General features: G+C 31.7%; 2 protein-coding genes across 3 annotated transcripts in view; one reads left to right on the top strand and one right to left on the bottom strand.

Moving 5' to 3' along the window:
• LOC134725878 (FAD-dependent oxidoreductase domain-containing protein 2-like) overlaps window positions 1-3,898 on the bottom strand; it is a 60,506-nt gene extending 56,608 nt beyond the window's left edge. Inside the window, exon 1 of the mRNA XM_063590131.1 lies at window positions 3,777-3,898. The gene's annotated coding sequence lies outside the window, so the exon portion shown is untranslated. The remainder of the gene's footprint in view (window positions 1-3,776) is intronic.
• Window position 3,899: 1 nt separating this feature from the next.
• LOC134725877 (ankyrin repeat domain-containing protein 50-like) lies at window positions 3,900-18,151 on the top strand. Of its 2 annotated transcripts, XM_063590130.1 has the most exons (12): window positions 3,900-4,155; window positions 5,705-6,307; window positions 8,260-8,365; window positions 9,055-9,119; window positions 10,186-10,299; window positions 11,821-11,955; window positions 12,541-12,672; window positions 13,863-13,939; window positions 14,793-14,919; window positions 15,429-15,643; window positions 16,535-17,127; window positions 17,819-18,151. In XM_063590130.1, exons 1-11 carry the CDS (start codon window positions 4,131-4,133, stop codon window positions 17,096-17,098), a joined length of 2,163 nt encoding a protein of 720 aa, XP_063446200.1. In that variant the 5' UTR covers window positions 3,900-4,130; the 3' UTR covers window positions 17,099-17,127; window positions 17,819-18,151. The 2 variants fall into 2 exon arrangements, with proteins under 2 accessions (XP_063446200.1, XP_063446199.1); XM_063590129.1 differs by having other exon boundaries at window positions 16,535-18,151.
• Window positions 18,152-19,193: the final 1,042 nt, after the last annotated feature.

The following is a 19,193-nucleotide window of genomic DNA, read 5'->3' as shown; positions in this document are numbered from 1 at the left end:
GCGCCTTTTTGGTAGAAATGTGCAAATTTGAGCATGATGCTTAATCTTCCCGCTTATTGCAAAATATAGTACAAATATTGAAAACCAGAGATGTACTTGTCCCAACTTCCAGACGCCTGTAATTCAGTGGTAGTTGTTTGTTGATGTATATCATATTTGTTTTTTGTTTTGTACATCAATCAGACAGTTAGTTTGTACTTTTTAATTTTTCTAACTTTGTCATGTCTGGGCTTTTTGTAACTTTCTATGAAAGTATGATAGATGGATAGATAGTTTTTAATTTAATGTATACGTCTTGGTTCATGTACATGAAATGCAATATATTACAATTTTAAACATATATATATATATATATGTAATAAATAAAAATTAAAGTTTCTCTCTATCTGTTATAATTTCAACATAATATGCAAAAATATCTCATTTTGGACCCGGTGAGCTAAAAGTGGGACTTACAACATAATAACAATCACACAACAATATTCTTACTATTCATATTTTCTCTCATTCTATCATTGTTTTTAAAAAATTGGTAAAAATACAACTCTATATGATCAGGAGTGAGGCCCATAACTCCTACATTGTATAACCAGTATAAGGGGGTCAATTTAAGATAATGGCCATGTTGACTTTTTTTAGCATAATTTATTAACCAACAGTCGAAAATGAGTCTAAAATCCAGGAGACGAGACAATTTCCTTTAAAAAATATTGATTATATCATCAAATTCAAATATTATTGTCTGTGCAAAATTCAGATTGATTGATTGATTTTTGGAGTTTTAACACCACTTTTAGGCAGGTGGAGCCCCGAAGCCGGAGTACCTAGAGAAAACCACCGACCTACAATAGCAAAACTGACAATCCTAGTCAATCCTAGTCAATTGAGATTGAAGTCAAGTGCACCCATAAAAGGGGGGGGGGGGGGGGGGGGGGGCAAACTCATAACCTCAGTGTTGACTGGCTAGTGGTTACAGTAGTAACTACTCAGACCACTTGACCACAGAGTTCAGATTTATATTGTGGAATGTCAGATGCATTTTTCCTTGCAGCCACATGTTTTATCAATTAAACACTTACAACACAAAGGATGGAGCTTAACTGATGTCACTACTGCACAATAACTCAGTGTGTCTCCTGTTATTGTATGGAGAGACATGTACTTAGAGGCATAGTTGCATTTCATGCCGCAACAATAGGAGATTCAGAAGAATGCAAGAAAATTTGATGTTATCATTGGATTTTAAGATAAGAAGATTTGAGATAAAAAAAACAAAAACAGATAGATCACACGCTCATTAATTTATTTTTATACAATGGGTGCAGAAAGGGATAATTTGACAAAGAATAGGTGAAAAAAAAACCAACATTTCAAACCTAGGTTTTTTAATTCACTTAAAACTTTTTAAAAAGAAGGGTCTTACATCTTTTCAAAGTAAATGTATAACGGGCGTAGCTAGAAAGAAACGATGTGCAATCAACTACTGAAAAAATTTTGGGACCCTTTTATAGCTGCTTTTATACAGAAAAATGTTTTTTTTAAGTTTTCAGTCATAGGACAGTTAAAAGAGAAGCTATATCATGTAGACAGGACTTGTACAAAAATTATGAATGTAAAACTATTAGATAAATCTTTTGAATTGAGTAAAACATAAACAACACATATATATATGTGATACAGAATTTACTCAAAATTGTCCAAAATCTACTCTAATTGGCAGAAACAAACTCCTCTTTTACTTTATCAATATTCACACTGAAATCCCGATGAATATACAGTAATGCTAGTAACTGGCGTTGTTCATTGTTGATCGTACATTTGTTTTCAACATACGTAGTACACTGATAGATCTCCATGGCAGCACTCGCGAGATGCTATAAACCAGCGACCTCCCAATTGAATTCGTCAAAATTACATGTAAGGTCAGTTTCTTATGTCTCAGACAATGTTGAGATTTGTTCGTTTGTTATATTTCCTACAACACGATGAAGCAGATACATCGCAAAGAAGTGATGTCCTGATAATACTAGTACTAGATGCAACTCCACTCTCCAGTTCCCTTATCATATTGTCTATGAACGCAACATATAATGAGACTTTCCAATACTGTTTTGGTGTGTTTGCAGGGTGATTGGCTCCGGTAGTCTGTCGACCACATCACCTCTGTTTATATTTTCAACGATATCGTAGGGTTCTGATAATTTTAATTTCGTTTGGTACATCTCATTCCAAACTGATGAACCTTACACTATAAAATGTGCTCCATAACTACATGTCTTAGACTGAGTATTACAAATTAAAATCTTGCAAAAGATACAAGTTACTGTATGATTTTGTCATAATCTCCAATAAAACTTTTATTTTGAAACCAAATGCCGTTATTTAATGATATTTCATCAATTAAAAAAGTGACAAGATAGGTGTTTCCTTTAACTTTCAATTTATAAATTTTTATTTTGTCATTATTATTTTTTGCATGCCGAATCGTTGTGCACGCAACTGCGTGTTGGCATATAGGGAGCTACGCGCCTGTATAAGCCCATCTTTCATAATTTATTAATCAGCCCCAGCATGTACAGCCATCATTAGCACAGTTCAGGGGCGGATGCAGGAATTTTCGAAAGGGGGGGTGCTAACCCAGGGCAAAGGGGGGGGTGCAAAACATATGTATTGATACAAATGCATTGATCGGCAAAAATAAAGGGGGGGTGCGCACCCCCGGAACCCCCCCTCTGGATCCGCCACTGCAGTTCCTTTTCTATAATGGAACTGATTATTCTCGAAAAATTTTACATGGAAATGTATAACTACAATATGTGGCCAGGTCTTAATATTACCAAATCAACACATAGCATTTTATATTTATCAAAACAAACTGATAAAATACAAACAAGGATAGGGTTTAATTTAGGCTAGCAATGATATCAATAAAGTCATTACATTTTTGATTAAAGAAATAGACAATAAGGTCCTATTCAAGTACACCTAAACATATTCTAGGGTGCGCTCAACTTTAAAGACTTAGCATTATTTTTTTCTCTTAATAATAGATGTTTATCCCTTTTCATGTACATTAAATTGGGTATCAGAACATAAAAGATCTAATGAGTAATCTTCAATTCTCAGATCTGCAGTGACATCACAACATGTATTTGACCAATCAATGATTAGCATTTTTGTTATGTAAACAATGTTGAGAGGTGATGCGGATAAGATTCCTCGAGATTTTCCATAGACTTATTGCAAATTAATTTAATTGATATATATATAGTAACCAGTTGAATATAGTAATTTTACTCTTTTAATACTGTTAAAGACACTATATAATTTCTCTATTTTGATTTTTAACATACTATAACCTCTGGTTAAAAAATAATCGGCAATATAAATAATCAGTAATCCCCTTCAAATAGATGAAAAATCTAGAGGATTCCGGATGGCATCACCTCCTGACAAATGTAAATGCCAGGATGTCCGGATCTGAGAATACAATTTTGTATCTCTCATCAAAATAACAATTGTTCAACAAAAATCTCATCTAAACTTGAATCAAAATTCACATTTTCCATTCAATGCAATGAGAAAAATATGATTTCTGTGAATACTGCTGAATATTTCTAAATAAAAATCAATTTTTGAACTCTTAGACATAATAACAAATAACAAATGCAATGGACATGATGAAAGTAGTGACTGCCACCTTCATGAAATTTCGTAACGCACAGGCAAAAAAGAAGCAATAAACCTCAACTTAAGCCTTCTTTGTGATTTCTTACCTGTCATGTATAAACTGCGAACTATTTGTTTTTTTAAGATTCTTCAATTACAGTTCTAACTTCTCCAGTCGGAAAAAATCGTGCAAAATTTTCTTACATAAACAGTGCAGTTAACTCCCTTGTTACACGCTACTAACACTACAACCTAACCACAAGAGTTGTTCTTTTTCAAAACACATGAGCTCTGTGATATAAAAGAACTGACAAATCAAGTTCCTAACATGCAATTAAGTCCAATTTAGTTAACTGAACGTCTATTGTTTCACGTCACTAAAACTAACAAAATAGATAAACGAGCACCTGCTACAAGGGAAATAATTTAGACATTTTTCGAATATCTCCTGTAGATTGATAATGAATTTCAGAGATAGAACCCAAGGTGATTTGATTTGAAATATTAGTGTCACATCATCCAGAATTGCTATGCCCTCCAAGATGGTTGATTCACATAATTATAATTATGACAATTCAGTGGCAGATCAAAAAAAAATTAAAGGGGGGGGGGGACTTTCTTAAAGGGGACGCGGTCCAGTTATGATTCAGTGATTCCCTATATAATCAACAAAATTTTCCCATTAAAGGGAGCTACAGGCCTCCTGAAAACCCCTCTAAATCCTACTCTGCATTTCAGGTTGTAGCCAGGAATTTCCAACGGGGTTATGTGGACTCGCAAAGCAATCATACTCAACTTTAATATAAAGTTACAACAGTTCAAACAGAACATTTAAATTTACTGCTTATTTGTTTTAAGGGGAGGGGTGTTATGAACAAGTGTGCATGGTTACTCCCTTTTAAAGATTAATCAACTGGTTTTTATTTTAGAATAAAGGTTTTTAGTTTCTGCAAGTTCTGCTTGGTGATTCTAATAAACCTTATTGCTTTTTGTCCTCTATAACTGGACATCATATTGGTTCCTGTAAAATTTTGATGTCATAATATTCAAAAGGCACATTTCTTGGATCAACCAGCACAGATTTCTAAATAGCAACAAGGTCTATTGGAACACATATACATTTCAAGGGCTTTCAACAAAAAGAAAAGATTCACTAGTTACAAGATATTTGTATCCTTATCCTAAGGTTGTCACAACTTGTCTCTTTGTGTATATTGCTTGTTTCATCTGAGTACATGTACTATAATTTCTCTGAGTACTGTCACACTGTACTTAATTTTGCTTTGCCATAACATAACTGTAATGGATAGTATAAAAAAGAAGATGTGGTATAATTGCCAATGAGACAACTATCCACAAAAGACCAAAATGACACAAACATTAACAACTATAGGTAACTGTACAGCCTTCAACATTCAGCAAAGCCCATACTGCATAGTCAGCTATAAAAGGCCCCGATAAGACAATGTAAAACAATTCTAACGGCCTTATTAATGTAAAAAAACAAAAAAAACAAAAAATATGTAACACATAAACAAACGACTACCACTGAATTACAGGCTCCTGACTTGGGACAGGCACATACTTAAATAATAAACACAAGAGTTCTGGCTGGGGCAACTGATCTAACTAAAGTTACACATTAAATACATTTTGTAACATAAACTTATGTTAGTATAGGGAGCAATTTCCTACTGAAAAGTTACCATAAAATCACCTACAGCCCTAGACCCATCAAATCACCTACAGCCCTAGACCCATCAAATCACCTACAGCCCTAGACTCATCAAATCACCTACAGCCCCAGACCCATCAAGTCCAAGTCATTGTCAGACTAGAACAATTGAGGACTTGGATGGATGCATTAATATTCAGACTAGAAGGGTTGGAATGGGGAAAGAGAAGTTGATGCCTCATGTAGGGAGCTTGTCGCACAGAAACACTATAAGAGATGATTTTTTTTTTAACCAGACTAGAACTCACAACTCAAAATAAATTCTATACTTCTATATTTTACTTGCCATTATATTTTCAGACAACAGTAGAGCAGGGTTTGAAAAAAGAGAAAAGAGACGACAGATCAGAAAACTTCAAGATGCCATCACTGCAAAGGACGTTTCAACTGTGAAAGAAATTTTAGAAGATGATTTTGATGTTGACTTTCAGTATCGTGGACAAACAGCGCTACAGCAAGCAGTCAAGGAAGGTCAAGAAGAAATCTGTAAACTGTTAATTGATAAAGGAGCTGATATCGGTGCATGTGATGCAGAACTAAACAGCTTACTCCATATAGCATGTAAATCAGGCTATGAGGACATCTCTAAATTACTGATAAACAACAATGCTGATATCAATGCCTTGAATGACTCTAATACAACACCTATCAGTGTCTGCGCATTCAGGGGAGATAAATCTATAGCCGATCTTCTTATCAGAGAAAACTGTGATCTTAATTTGAAAAACTTGAAAGGCGAAACACCCTTGGTAGTAGCAACACTACAGAGACATGCTGAAATGGTGGAATTCTTGATACAATCTAACTGTCAAATAGACTTAGGAGATGAGAAGAATAGTAACTCAATGATTTACGCCGCAAAACTTGGATTTACAGAAATACTTCAGATTCTAATTAAACATGGTAAATAAAATTACAACAATAAAAACAAGAACTATCTTCAAAAAAGATATCCGACGTATCAAGGATTTGTATAGCTAACTATACAAATCCTTGGACGTATTTAAATTTGAGTATATGTTTAAAACTATCATTTCAATAACCTTCAGAAGCACAATGATTTAATGATGCAGGACCTCTTTAATAAAATCTCCATCTAAATGTAACTACAAGAAATTCTTTACTAAGTCTGGTTATATTAAGGCAATAATGTATAAGAATATTGTGATGACACCTAAAATTTTTATTTGTCAAAAAATCTAGTGCAAAAAAAAAGAAACAAATATACATTTACTACTGTTTACATTAAACTTAATTCATGGTTAACAAAGCTGGAGACTATTGGTAGCATAAGTAGTTGTATCGTTCTGTTTACATTCACCAAAACCCCGCGGAAATCTCACTTGCGTAGGTGCGTTCTGAAAGTCATGTACGTTCGTACAACAAAGTTTACATTAAAGATTATATAATTATATAATTGTTCCGAAAAAAACAGCTGTCATGGATGCAAAGAGCTATTGGAGATACAATTATTTAAATAATAATATAAATATTTGTAAGAGTTAATTCATATATTTATAGTTTTTCACTTGCTTTCCATCACGATATAATTTTCGAGACGTTTTTTCAAACACAACCAAATCACCAACCATGACAGCATTTTGTCCAATCACAGAAAGGATTTTCGAGCATGTGTAGTCTGTTGCCATAGTGAAGCGTCCTTAAGTTCAAAGTTCACAAACCGAAACTATACTGACTACGTCGGAAAAAGTTTTACTGTTTTGGAAACTGATGAGAGATAGTCTCAAGCCCTAACTGATATCTATGTGGGCCACATGACAAGAGGGGACCGAAACCAACCTACATATCTGTTTAAAGCATGTACTTATGATGCAATAATTGATAGAAGATACATATAGACTCTTTAATGAATAGGGTCTAGAATTGTCTAATTTAATGCATTAACATGATTAATTTTATATTTATAAATTTTCCATAATAAAACATGGCGTATTTAACACAGCAAACTACAAATGTATGACCTTATAATTAAAAGTCTACAATTAAATATGCATAAAACTTCTAATTCATTGAAAACTTGTGGAAGTACATTGTAATCACTGATTGATTGAGTTTTCCTATATTAAGGAGGTACCCAACACTTTCACTAAAATTAATTTGGCTCATTCAATTTTCATTAAATTTTGACAAAGTATTTACTTCGACCCTGTGAAAAAAATATAAAAATTTCAAAAAATTTGAACCAACCATTTTATCAGAAAAATTACACTGGTTATATAGCAGTTTGACAAACACTAATGTTGATCATTGAGAAGCTTAGTATTCCCTTTACAAGAGAACTTAATTAAAACGTTTAGCTGATTTTACAGAGTTATCTTCCTGTAGTGTTAGGTACCACCTTAACCTAAAGTCCAGTGGAGAAACTTTTGATATGAAAACAACTGCTAATATTCCTGTACTCTAAATATATACAACCATATAATATACAACACTGTAATTTGATTTAAAGTGGCTTAATAAGAGCACAATTTAATAGTACAATTTAGTTTTATCAGGAATTTTGTCTTTCACATCTGCTGACATGTATACAGTTTTGTACATGTAGATATTGAAAAAATAATTATGGAAAAATAACTAATTATCCATTAATAATCATTTTTTTCAATATCTACATGCATGCATGTCAACAGATGTGAAAGACAAAATTCCTAATAAAACTAAATTGTACTTTTAAATTGTGCTCTTATTAAGCCACTTTAAATCGAATTACTGTGTTGTATATTGGTCATACATATTTACAAAGAGTAAGAGAATTATGAAATCTAATTTAGTAGGGCTTCTTTCATGATAAAAAAAAACTTAGTAACAGTTTTTAAAATGACGATCTTTTTTAGGTGCAGAATTAAATCATAAAGACCGACATGGCTGCACTCCATTATACCATGCAGTAAAGGAACACCAGATAGACATCATTAAGGAAATTATAAAGTACCATTCCACGTAAGTTCAAAAGGAAGACCAAGTATCCTACAAAAGTATTGAAATATTACTTCTTTTGCATTTAAACAATCATATCTTCTTCATTATTTTAATTGTGATATTGCTTCTATATTTAGATAACAATTTGTAAAGAATGTTTGTTGAAGAAGGTAGATAACTCTTGCAAGAACACATTTTAAATTCAATTACTCAGGTGGTAATCTATTCAGAGACCCTCAATCATAGAAAATCAACCTTTTTTATGCCCCACCTACGATAGCAGAGGGGGATTATGTTTTCAGGTCTGTGTGTCCATTCGTTCATCCGTCTGTCCGTCTGTCTGTCTGTCTGTCCCGCTTCAGGTAAAAGTTTTCAGTCTAGGTAGTTTTTGATGAAGTTCAAGTCCAAACAACTTGAAACTTAGTATACATCATGTACATGTTCCCTATGATATAATCTATCTACTTTTAATGCCAAATTGAGTTTTTACCACATTTTCATGGTTTAAATCACTGAATATAGAAAATGATAGTGCACATGAGGTATCTGTGTCTTGTTTATAGTATAAATTTGTACATGGTATAAATTAGTGTAAAATTCAATATGAAAAGTGTTCTAATAAAAACATGAATCATTAGGGATCGTTTCCTCCTTAAAATCATAATTACATAATAAATCACATTATTCATAATTGTTGATTGTTTTCACAGAGCTGTGTCTGATAAGAAGATCCAGCTAGATACCCCATCCACAAAGGGAATAACACCACTTTTAGGTATGATTATATAAATAGATATAGACGACAACAAGTTTGTTCACTTTCAAGTATGTTTCCTATATCATAATGCTTAGGTTATTAAGTCCAGAAAGAACCAATTGATCAATGACATAATTTACGCCAATTTACCTCTGGTCAACGCGGTAACTCAATTATAAAAAAAACAACATTAGATTGATCTATTAGAGTAGCTGTTCAAGTAGTTAAATCTATGAACAAATTTTTTAGATAAAAATTGTCACATCACTGTTGTTTTCTTACAAGTGATCAGTACTATATAGATATATGCAGATTGGTACAGCTAAAAAATAAAAAAAAATATGCATTTTGCTGTTGAATTTTGGTAAGCTTAGTCAACCCTCTAAATCAAAAATAAGGAGCAACTTACTTAAAAAACTCATGAGTGTGATCAGAGATTGAAATACAGCCAATATATGGAGAAGAGAACTGACCTCCTGACTCCTGCATTAGGAAAAACTAACATAGACTTAAAGATAGGTAGAAAAGTTATCCTTTATGCTCATCAATCATGAAAAATTCAGCAAAACATCAAAAGTTTCCTTGAATCCAATTTCCATTGAGGGAGTTTTGGTTAAAACAATTGATACTGTAAATTCAGCAATTATTGTAACTTTTGAAGAATTGTCAAAAATATGAGATTAATTATTGTGATGTTGGGAAAATCTACTTACAGAAATATGTATTTGATATTAGAATGCGAGTTCTTATTATTGCGATACTGATCTAGTTGTATTTTTGGCATTGAATAAAACCTTGCAATAATTTCAAAATTTACAGTAGTTTGAATATGGCTTCTGTAACAAATTGTACATTCTGACAATTTCTAAGAAAATTTGGCTGAATATGAAAAAAATAATAATTACCAAGGCATGTAATGCATGCATAGGAGGAGATGCATCTAGACTTGTTCCATTCACTTTATGCAATTTCACTACAATTTTATCTTAGTTTGTATATTCAAAATGGATTTTACATGAGCATCAGTAAACTTATGTTGCCTTTTATTTACATATATCCCTTTATCCTCCTTTATTTTATCCAGTCGCAATCACCAACAACTACCCTGATATTGCCAATATGTTATTAGATGCTGGTTGCGATGTCGATAAGAGAGATAGGCTACAGAATTCTCCAATACATGTAGCAGTCAGACAAGGTACAAACACTTATGTTCTATTATATGAGTTCTTCTGGTTATGTGTGTTTTTCTTCCTTTTTTCCATTCTTTTTCCAGCATCCAGCATTTCATTTTATACAGGTATAGCATTATGATGTAAAATTGGTCATTATTTTCTTTAGGATGCTTAGTTCCAAAATATACAATGTTGAAGTCAATATAACATCAGTGAGACTATTAGGCCAGGATTTTTTAATTTGTTGGTTTACGGATCCGCCTACCCGATTTTGCTGATTTCCAGAATAAAAATAAAATTGACTTTTCATGCTTTTTTATTCTCGACGACCCTAAAAAATGCATTACCCCTGAAAAATAATTAAAATAACCATTTTTTATGAAATGAAATGCATTAATCACTAACAGAAGTGATGACAATTTCTGTTGTGAAAAAATGAAACTTCCAGTTAACGTTTCTTAAAATAGACAAATCAATTATTAATGACCTTGAAATGTCGTTTGTGCAAATAAATTTGCAGAACGAAACCTGTGTTTAAAACCAATTACACAATAAGTTCGTTTCCCTTATTTGTCACCAGTCCGTAAGATGCATGTTCTCATAGAAATAGACTTGTCCAAATGTGGACAGGTGGAAGTTCAAGACATCAAGTTAAAGTACTGAATTTTAACAAATCATTTCATATTTTCTTGTTTCATAGATAATAAAAAAATATCGTCCATTTAGATAAAAAAACAGGAATTCATGACAACAGATTATTCAACCTGATATTCTTGTTTTTCCAGTGGACGAGTCTATTACGTTTATGACACGAATGTTGAAACTTATTTTGGTACGATGTTTTTACATTTTTTTTTCTTTATCAGTTTTTCAGGCTTATTATTATTCACCAAGTTTAGATAAAGAGCTTCAGAGGTTCATCTGTTGTTCTTGTTTGTGAAATGACGATTTAATTTAGTCTTTGACAGTGTACCCCCCCTTTTTTTACGGGAAATTAGACAATGTCATTCGATGTTTACAGCTGAGCAATAATATTTCATCAAACTAAAATTTAAGAAGGATGACAAAATAGTATGACAAACATGTTATTAGAAAGGTGAAATGTATTTTTATTTTGCATATTAGGTTTCTGTCTTGAAAGAGTTTTTTTTTCTTCTTTTTACCCCACAGACCTACCTGACTTTTTCAAGGAGAAAATCCGTAAACCAACAAATTAAAAAAACGTGGCCTTACTATAAATAGACAATAAATTCAATAAAAGATATGTGTTATAATGAATATGAATTAATGAAGATGTGTTATATATGAAACGGCAACATTAAAAATAACCAAAGACATCTATGGATTTGGGTTTTCTTTAAACAAAAAAAAAGGTCCACACTTTTGATGACTCTGTTCTGCTTGAAACATTTTAATTCTGTCAGAGGCAAATTTATTTAGATATGAAATAATTAGTGTAATTTTAATTTTGATTGTTGTTGTTAAGTTTTAATCATTTCATTCACATATATATATTTAATTAATTTAAATTTGTATATTGATAGTTTCATTAGTATTTGGACAAGAAGAAGAGGCCATGTCTGTAGTGAAGAAAATTGTGCTGTTAGGCTGTGACATTAATGTTGGAGATATAGAAGGAAAAACTCCACTTATACTAAGTGCTTTTGCTGGGAATAAAGGTAGATAACTCTTGTAATACCACTCCCCCACTGATCAAACTTACTAGGAAAAAACAACTTATACACAGTATTTATCCATGGGAATTAAGGTAGATAACTCTGGCAATACCACTCCCCACTGATTAAACAAACCAGGAAAAACACCACTTATACTCAGTGCTTTTGCGGGGAATAAGGGTAGGTAACTCTGGTAAACCACACCCCCACTGATTAAACAAATCAGGAAAAACTCCACTTATACTCAGTGTTTTTGCATTGAATAAAATTATATAACTCTGCCAGTACCACTTTCCCACTGATCAAACAAACCAGAAAAAAATGCTCTTATATTTTTTGATCAAGTAAATGTTGGCTATTTTGTAAATGACAGTTTCTTAAGATTAAAATTTTATTGTAGGTTAATAAACAGTGGAGGAATAGTTTATTCTAACATGAAAAACTTAAAAATTTCCATTGCAGTTTCAACTTGAAATAAAAAAAAAAAGAATAAATCCAATTATCCTGATCACAACTTCTGATTATCATAATTTTATATCATTATTCTATCTCTATAAACTTATAATCCAATTTTCTTTTCCTATATAGAACTGACAGAGTTATTCCTTCAAAAGAATGCAGATGTTACAAAGTGCACAACAACAGGTGACACTGCTTTACATGCAGCCTGTAGCTCAATCAAAAGTCATCCACAAATTGTGGAAATGCTGATTAAAGCAGGTACATAGATTAATATTAACTCAGTCATATGAATCTATATTTTAAGAAATCATATGTAAATAAATTGCTACAAGCTGAACCATGCGATAGGTTATTCTTGAGTTATAAATTTGCTTGCTATATTCCTTGTATTATAATCACTCTTAATCAAAATAAAAAATTTACTATTTTGTACAGCTGAAAAAGATCACAATAATAAAAACAGAACAACAATAAATATTTAAGAATTGAATGCCTCTTTTTGTAACCTCATTAGGGTGTAAAAGTGTTGACCAAAGTATATTGGAATGAAGCTTGGAAGCGCTTCATTCTAAAAATGTGCGCACAGTCAACTCTTTTACAACCATATGAAATTACAAAAAGAAGCATTCATTACTTATAATTACATTTTTTAGCTATAATCATGAAAACACGAATTTTATATTTTTTTTAATTTAATTCACCTGTGCACTTTATAGTGGGACCAAGTGTTATCATGAATGAAAAGTTTTATTGAGTAATGCAATTGCTTAAGGAATAACTTGTGATTTGCAGTTAGCTGATCAGAATAAAGTATTATAATGGAGCATACATCTTATGTCATTATTAGGAAATACAATGTTTAGAAATACTGTAATATAATGAAGTAAACAAGATATAGTTATACCTGGGAAAGATTAGAAAATTAATATATGGTTTGGACTACATGTACTGAAAACCATGTTTTTAAAATGCCTAAAATTTTTGTTTTTGTTGGATTGTTTACTCAATGACATAAATCCCAACTCCTTTTATGCATATGAAAAGTACAAAATTACCAAAAAAAACTTTGAATTGAGAGAGGGATATAAAATACCATGGCTAAAACATAAAAGAATTTCACAAAACATCATAAAAGATACAAAAGTAGATCCACACAAACACCACCTGCACCAAAAATCTTGGATTAATTTTATTGTATTTTGGAAAGATAAGTAGTTCTTGTGGCACTTGTCATATTGATCGTCACATGTTCAAATCATCTGATAAGTCTAAAGTCTAAAGTCTAAAGTCTAAAGTATAAGAAAGAGAGACAGGCTTTGGACTGATCATGTTCATATGTTACCAAGATATTTTTTTACATTTTTTACAGTCCATGAAGTTATAATGTAGTGATGAGAAGGTCTTGTACATAAGAACAAATTAGCTGGTTAATAAGTTTAATTTTATAGGTTGCAGTATAAATAATCCAAACAACAATGGAGAAATTCCACTATTTTCAGCACTCTTTAACAGAGCAGATATGAAGGTAGGTAATTCATGTAAAAATTCACTACTCAAAGTTTTTCCAATACGTTAGGGGCCAATAGTCATGGTCAGGTTGAAATATTCCCCTAAAAGACTTCTTGAACTAAATCCAACAATATTTTACTGTAGTGTCATGATCTTTGTTTTTGACAGCCTAGTGATCACTTTACTGGACCTGCTCAGACCTCTTGGCAACTAAGGTCTTAAATTTTTGCAGGATAATTTTATAAACAAGATCTAATTTTAGCTTTGAATCAATTTAAATTGTTGTAATAAATGTGGTACCCTTTTAATGGTCTGCCTACAATGAAGAGAATGTTTTCGCGGATAGGACAAAATCACCAAAATAAATTTGGTCAATTTAAAAGTTTACATGCAAAGGTACTGATGAAAGTCTTGAATCTGCCAAAATATTAACTGATTATATATTTCGTATACCTTATTCAATGAAAATCGTGAAAATAACCCGCTATACGGTATTAGTGTGAGATTAGAATTTTCATGTTAAAGTTTTCAGTCTAAATTGTTTACAATGAAATGAAATTGTGGTAACATCAACTTGAAACATTACACATGTTGATAATAATGTTAGCTTTTAAAAATTATGTATCAAATTACGATTTTGGCCCAGATTTCATGTTTCACTGAATAAGGGCATTTGATAGTGCAAGCAAGGCATGCTTTCCAATAGACACACATTCTTGTTTTGTTATTTGTTTTAGCATAACGCAAATTTAATGCATCTCATATTTTATCCTTCATCTTATAATTCCAAGCTTTAAGAATATGTGTTGATTTTAAATTGGTGAGTTCTGTAGTACATTAAATTTTATATGAATTCTCTATTTGAATAGATCATAAAAGGACTTGTAAAGAATGGCAGTGAATTGAATTACAGAGAGAAAACTAACCAGTTTACACCACTACATGAAGCTATTATCCAAAAGCTTACAGAAGCAGCTATATTCTTGATAGATTCTGGTAAGATACATTTTTTCCCCCAATGAATTTATAGTATTAAATATTCACTGATCAAGTTTCAGAATTATAGCCCTTTAACATCATTTTTTTAAGTCATCTTTATTGCACTAAATGCTGTTTAACAATGTTCTTAAAACATTGTACTTCATGCAAATTGAACTTGATCCATTGATTATTTTTTTTAATGTTTTTTTTTTTTTTTTTTAAATGTTCTTAAGCTAATTCTTTTGTACCACAGTTTGTTAGTGATCATAGATTTTAGATGATGTTTCTGTTTTGTTCCTGTTGAGTGACTTTTGCATTTACAGCTGATATTTCATGCCAACAACTAAATCTAGTTGCTTGTTCCATTCTTTGATATTGTAAGCATTTATCTCCATTTGCCATTAAATCTGAACTACAAAATCTTAAAATTGTCTTAGAGTACATTTTCACAGTGTTATCGTAATATATAAAAGGAGCAAAAAATTTCTTTAAATGATGCATTGTTTTCCAAATTATGATTTCAGGTTGTGATATCAACAAACCGAACAATCAACTGCAGCAGCCTCTGTATACAGCCTGTGAGAAGGGAAACGAGAAAATTGTTCAATATTTATTGAGTACAGGCAAATGTCAGATTAATGGTCTCGTTCCCACAGCAATACCATTACACGTAGCTATGCTAAGTAATCATGGGAGAATTGTGGAGATTCTTGCCAAAGCTGGATGTAATCTAAATAGGGTATGTTTCTATATATATATATCTAACTTAGATCTAAGATCAACGATCTTATCAGGAAACACCATTTATTCAGAGTAGAATTTCAACCATTTATTTTTACTGCATTTTATAGAACCAAAACTCTTTTTAAGTTAACTACATTCAGTCAACCCATAGATCTGTTTTAACATTGGTTTATTTTACTATAAAATTGTCTGTCCAATTTCGCTTGGACTGAAAATTATGAAAGAAAATTGCACTTGTCAACACCTTTTTCTCTTGTTTGCTGATACTGAGCTGATCTGATTAAATACTGTAAATTCAGAAATTATTGCATGCATTTATTATTGCGATTTTGTCATTTTACACATGTATGCGATTTTAATTTTTACGATTTTGAGAAAAGTCATTCTGTAAAATATTACAAAATGTGAGTTTTAATTATTGCGTTTACAACTCATTCGCATTATTTGCAAAAATAAAAACCTCGCAATAATTTCTGAATTTACAGTAGATAATTGTATGATAATGTCAGAGTATAAGATCTTTTTTATAACTTTGTTATCAGACTAGTGACCTGTAAAATCATACTATGCATCATTGATACTTTTGCCCTTTTGTTTCCTTCTAATATATTAAATTGCATTAAGTTTTTCTCATTCTTGATTTTTTTTTGTGCTTTTAGTAACGCATATTAGCATAATTTGTAAACTGAAATTAAAGAAAAAGGAGTTGAAATAGTTGAAAATAAATCCTGAGGTTATATTAAAAGATGTCTTTACAAAAAAAAAACTTGTTTGAGCAGAGGCTTGATGCACAAAATACATATGATAGCCACAGTTCCCCTTCCATTTTGTTTATTTTATATATTATATTTAGAAACAACAATTAAATGTAAAATTCCATTTGTAGCTCAACCATAAATGCTTGTCACCAATTATGTTTGCTGCAGAACAGAATGAGTTGGCTATTGCAAAGATACTACTGAAATATGGGTGTGACCTTAACGCTCAAGCAAAGGTCAAAGGAATGATGAAATGTTGTCTCATGTATCCAGTAGATAAACACCCCCATTTTGAACTTGAACCATTATTTTTTGCTGTCACACATAAGAACCGAGATATGATAGATTTATTTCTCCATTGCTATAATGACAATCCACCACACTGGGTGATGCAGCTTCTGATTAAATTCCTGAAAGAAATTTCACAGTTGAATGCACAAATGACACCAGATCAAAAGAAAGAATTGATCATCTTGTTTTTAAAGGCATGTAAATTACCCAGAAGTCTACAGCAGATCTGTAGAGGAACGATACGAGAGAATCTAGGTACACTTCCTCAGGAAAAAGTGAAAAAACTGCCACTTGCAGAAAAATTAAAGGATTATATTTTAATGAAGGAGATATTTATAGAGGAAGAAACAAAAGAAGAAGAACTCTCCAATGAAGAAAGAGATTTGGGACGATTTAATTAAGATGTGAGACAATTACCTACCAGTATTAGGTATTTGTGCAATTGAATTTAAGTTAATATTTATTATTGAGTTTTTGGTAAAATTAAAAAATGCTTCAAAAGCTTTGACATTAGAACAAAGGATAAGAAAGTTAATTCAAATGTATGGTTAAGGCCAACATTGTCCTGTGAACAAGTAACAGTAACTGGCTGATTTTCATGCAAAGTTAAACTTTTGACTTTAAACAGTTAATGTTAACTCTTCTACAGTCCTGAATTATCTTCTTATTAGTCATGAATACAAAAAAACCCATTCATTTTGTATAAGGTCACAGCTATTGTATGTTTGGAATGTATATGGACTCTTCTATGGACAAAACATATAGATTCTAAATACATAACAGTTAAAACATAACAGATAAAACAATAGATTTAAATTGCATTTTGAAGTCATCATACATTGCACCAGGTCCCTCATCAAACCTCAGTATCATAATAATGGCATAATTTAGCTACCGGTATCTAGTCCTTTATGTGTTCAACATATCACCAACTAAAGTGCAATTTTATCTTCAGTGTGCATTATAAACAGCATGTAAAGTGCATATAAAACTTAGTAAAACCTTTTATCCATGACACAAGTATATCCTGTTTAATATTAAAATGATTGTGTTTTAGAAATAGGGGTATTGCACTTATATTTAAGACTATTCTAATAAACATTATATTGACTACATTTTAGGACTTTAGCTGATGTTTGAAAACACAGCCAAATACAAGCATGTGGTCAATTGGTCTCATATGAGATTCTCCAAGCCAATCATTTGTAAGCCAGAGATGAACAGATCAAAATGGTCTTATGGTTTTAAATCTGTTTCAATAAAACTGTCAACAAAAATTAATTGGGAAATCATTTTTACAGTTGATTGTTACTTTATTTTTTATATAAACCATTTATAGAAAAGAAAAGAGTATACACAATATATAATGTTGCACAGTGATGTTGCTGACAGTCTTACTTGTTTTCTTTTCTTCCTGAAATCATTTTTATACCCCCGCTTTAAAAAAAGGGGGGGGGGGGTATACTGTTTTACCTCTGTCTGTCCATCCGTCCGTCCGTCAGTCTGTCCGTCAGTCAGTCCGTCCCATGAATATTTTTCGTCGCATTTTTCTCAGGAATTACAATACAAGGATTTCTGAAATTTGGTTTCAGGGTTTATCTAAGTCAGCTATACCGTGTGATGTGTTTTCAGATTGATCACTTGACAACTTCCTGTTTACCGAACACTTGTATGATTTTACACATGATAGCCAAGTTGAAAATTTTCGTCACACTTTTCTCAGGAACTACAATACAAGGATTTCTGAAATTTGGTTTCAGGATTTATATAAGTCAGCTATACCGTGTGATGCGTTTTCAGATTCATCACTCGACAACTTCCTGTTTACCGAACACTTGCATATTTTTACACTATTTATATTATCCACTTGCCGCGGGGGTATCATCAGTGAGCAGTAGCTCGCAGTTTCACTTGTTTTTTATGTAAAACATGTACCAAATATTTTAGTCCTGGTAAAAAAAGTATTTTATCTACATTTTTATGCCTCACCTACGATAGTAGAGGGGCATTATGTTTTCTGGTCTGTGGCTCTGTTCGTTCATCTGTGCATCTGTCTGTGCGTCCATTCAGGTTAAAGTTTTTGGTCAAGGTAGTTTTTGATGATCCTGAAGTCCAATCAACTTGAAACTTAGTACACTTGTTGCTTATGATATGATCTTTCTAATTTTAAAGCCAAATTAGATTAATACCCAATTTCACAGTCCGTGGAACATGCAAAAGGAAAGTGCGAGTGGGGCATCCGTGTACTTTGGACACATTCTTGTTTTTTCTCATTTTACCTCTTTTTGTCTCAACTGCTTTGCTTCAACAATAATTTTATGTTTTCTAACTATATGTTGTTTATTTACAAGATGTGCAATAGGATTTTTACATTCAAAATCTCTCAACTTGATATTGAATGCAAATATTTTTCATGACATATATGATTTATTGATAAGAAAATGCTGTATCTTTTATTTATGTTTTCAAGAATGTTGTCTATAAATATTGCCAATA

Source organism: Mytilus trossulus, chromosome 7, assembly GCF_036588685.1.
Source record: "Mytilus trossulus isolate FHL-02 chromosome 7, PNRI_Mtr1.1.1.hap1, whole genome shotgun sequence".
Lineage (NCBI taxonomy): Eukaryota > Metazoa > Mollusca > Bivalvia > Mytilida > Mytilidae > Mytilus > Mytilus trossulus.
This window is presented reverse-complemented; position numbering and strand designations above follow the sequence as displayed.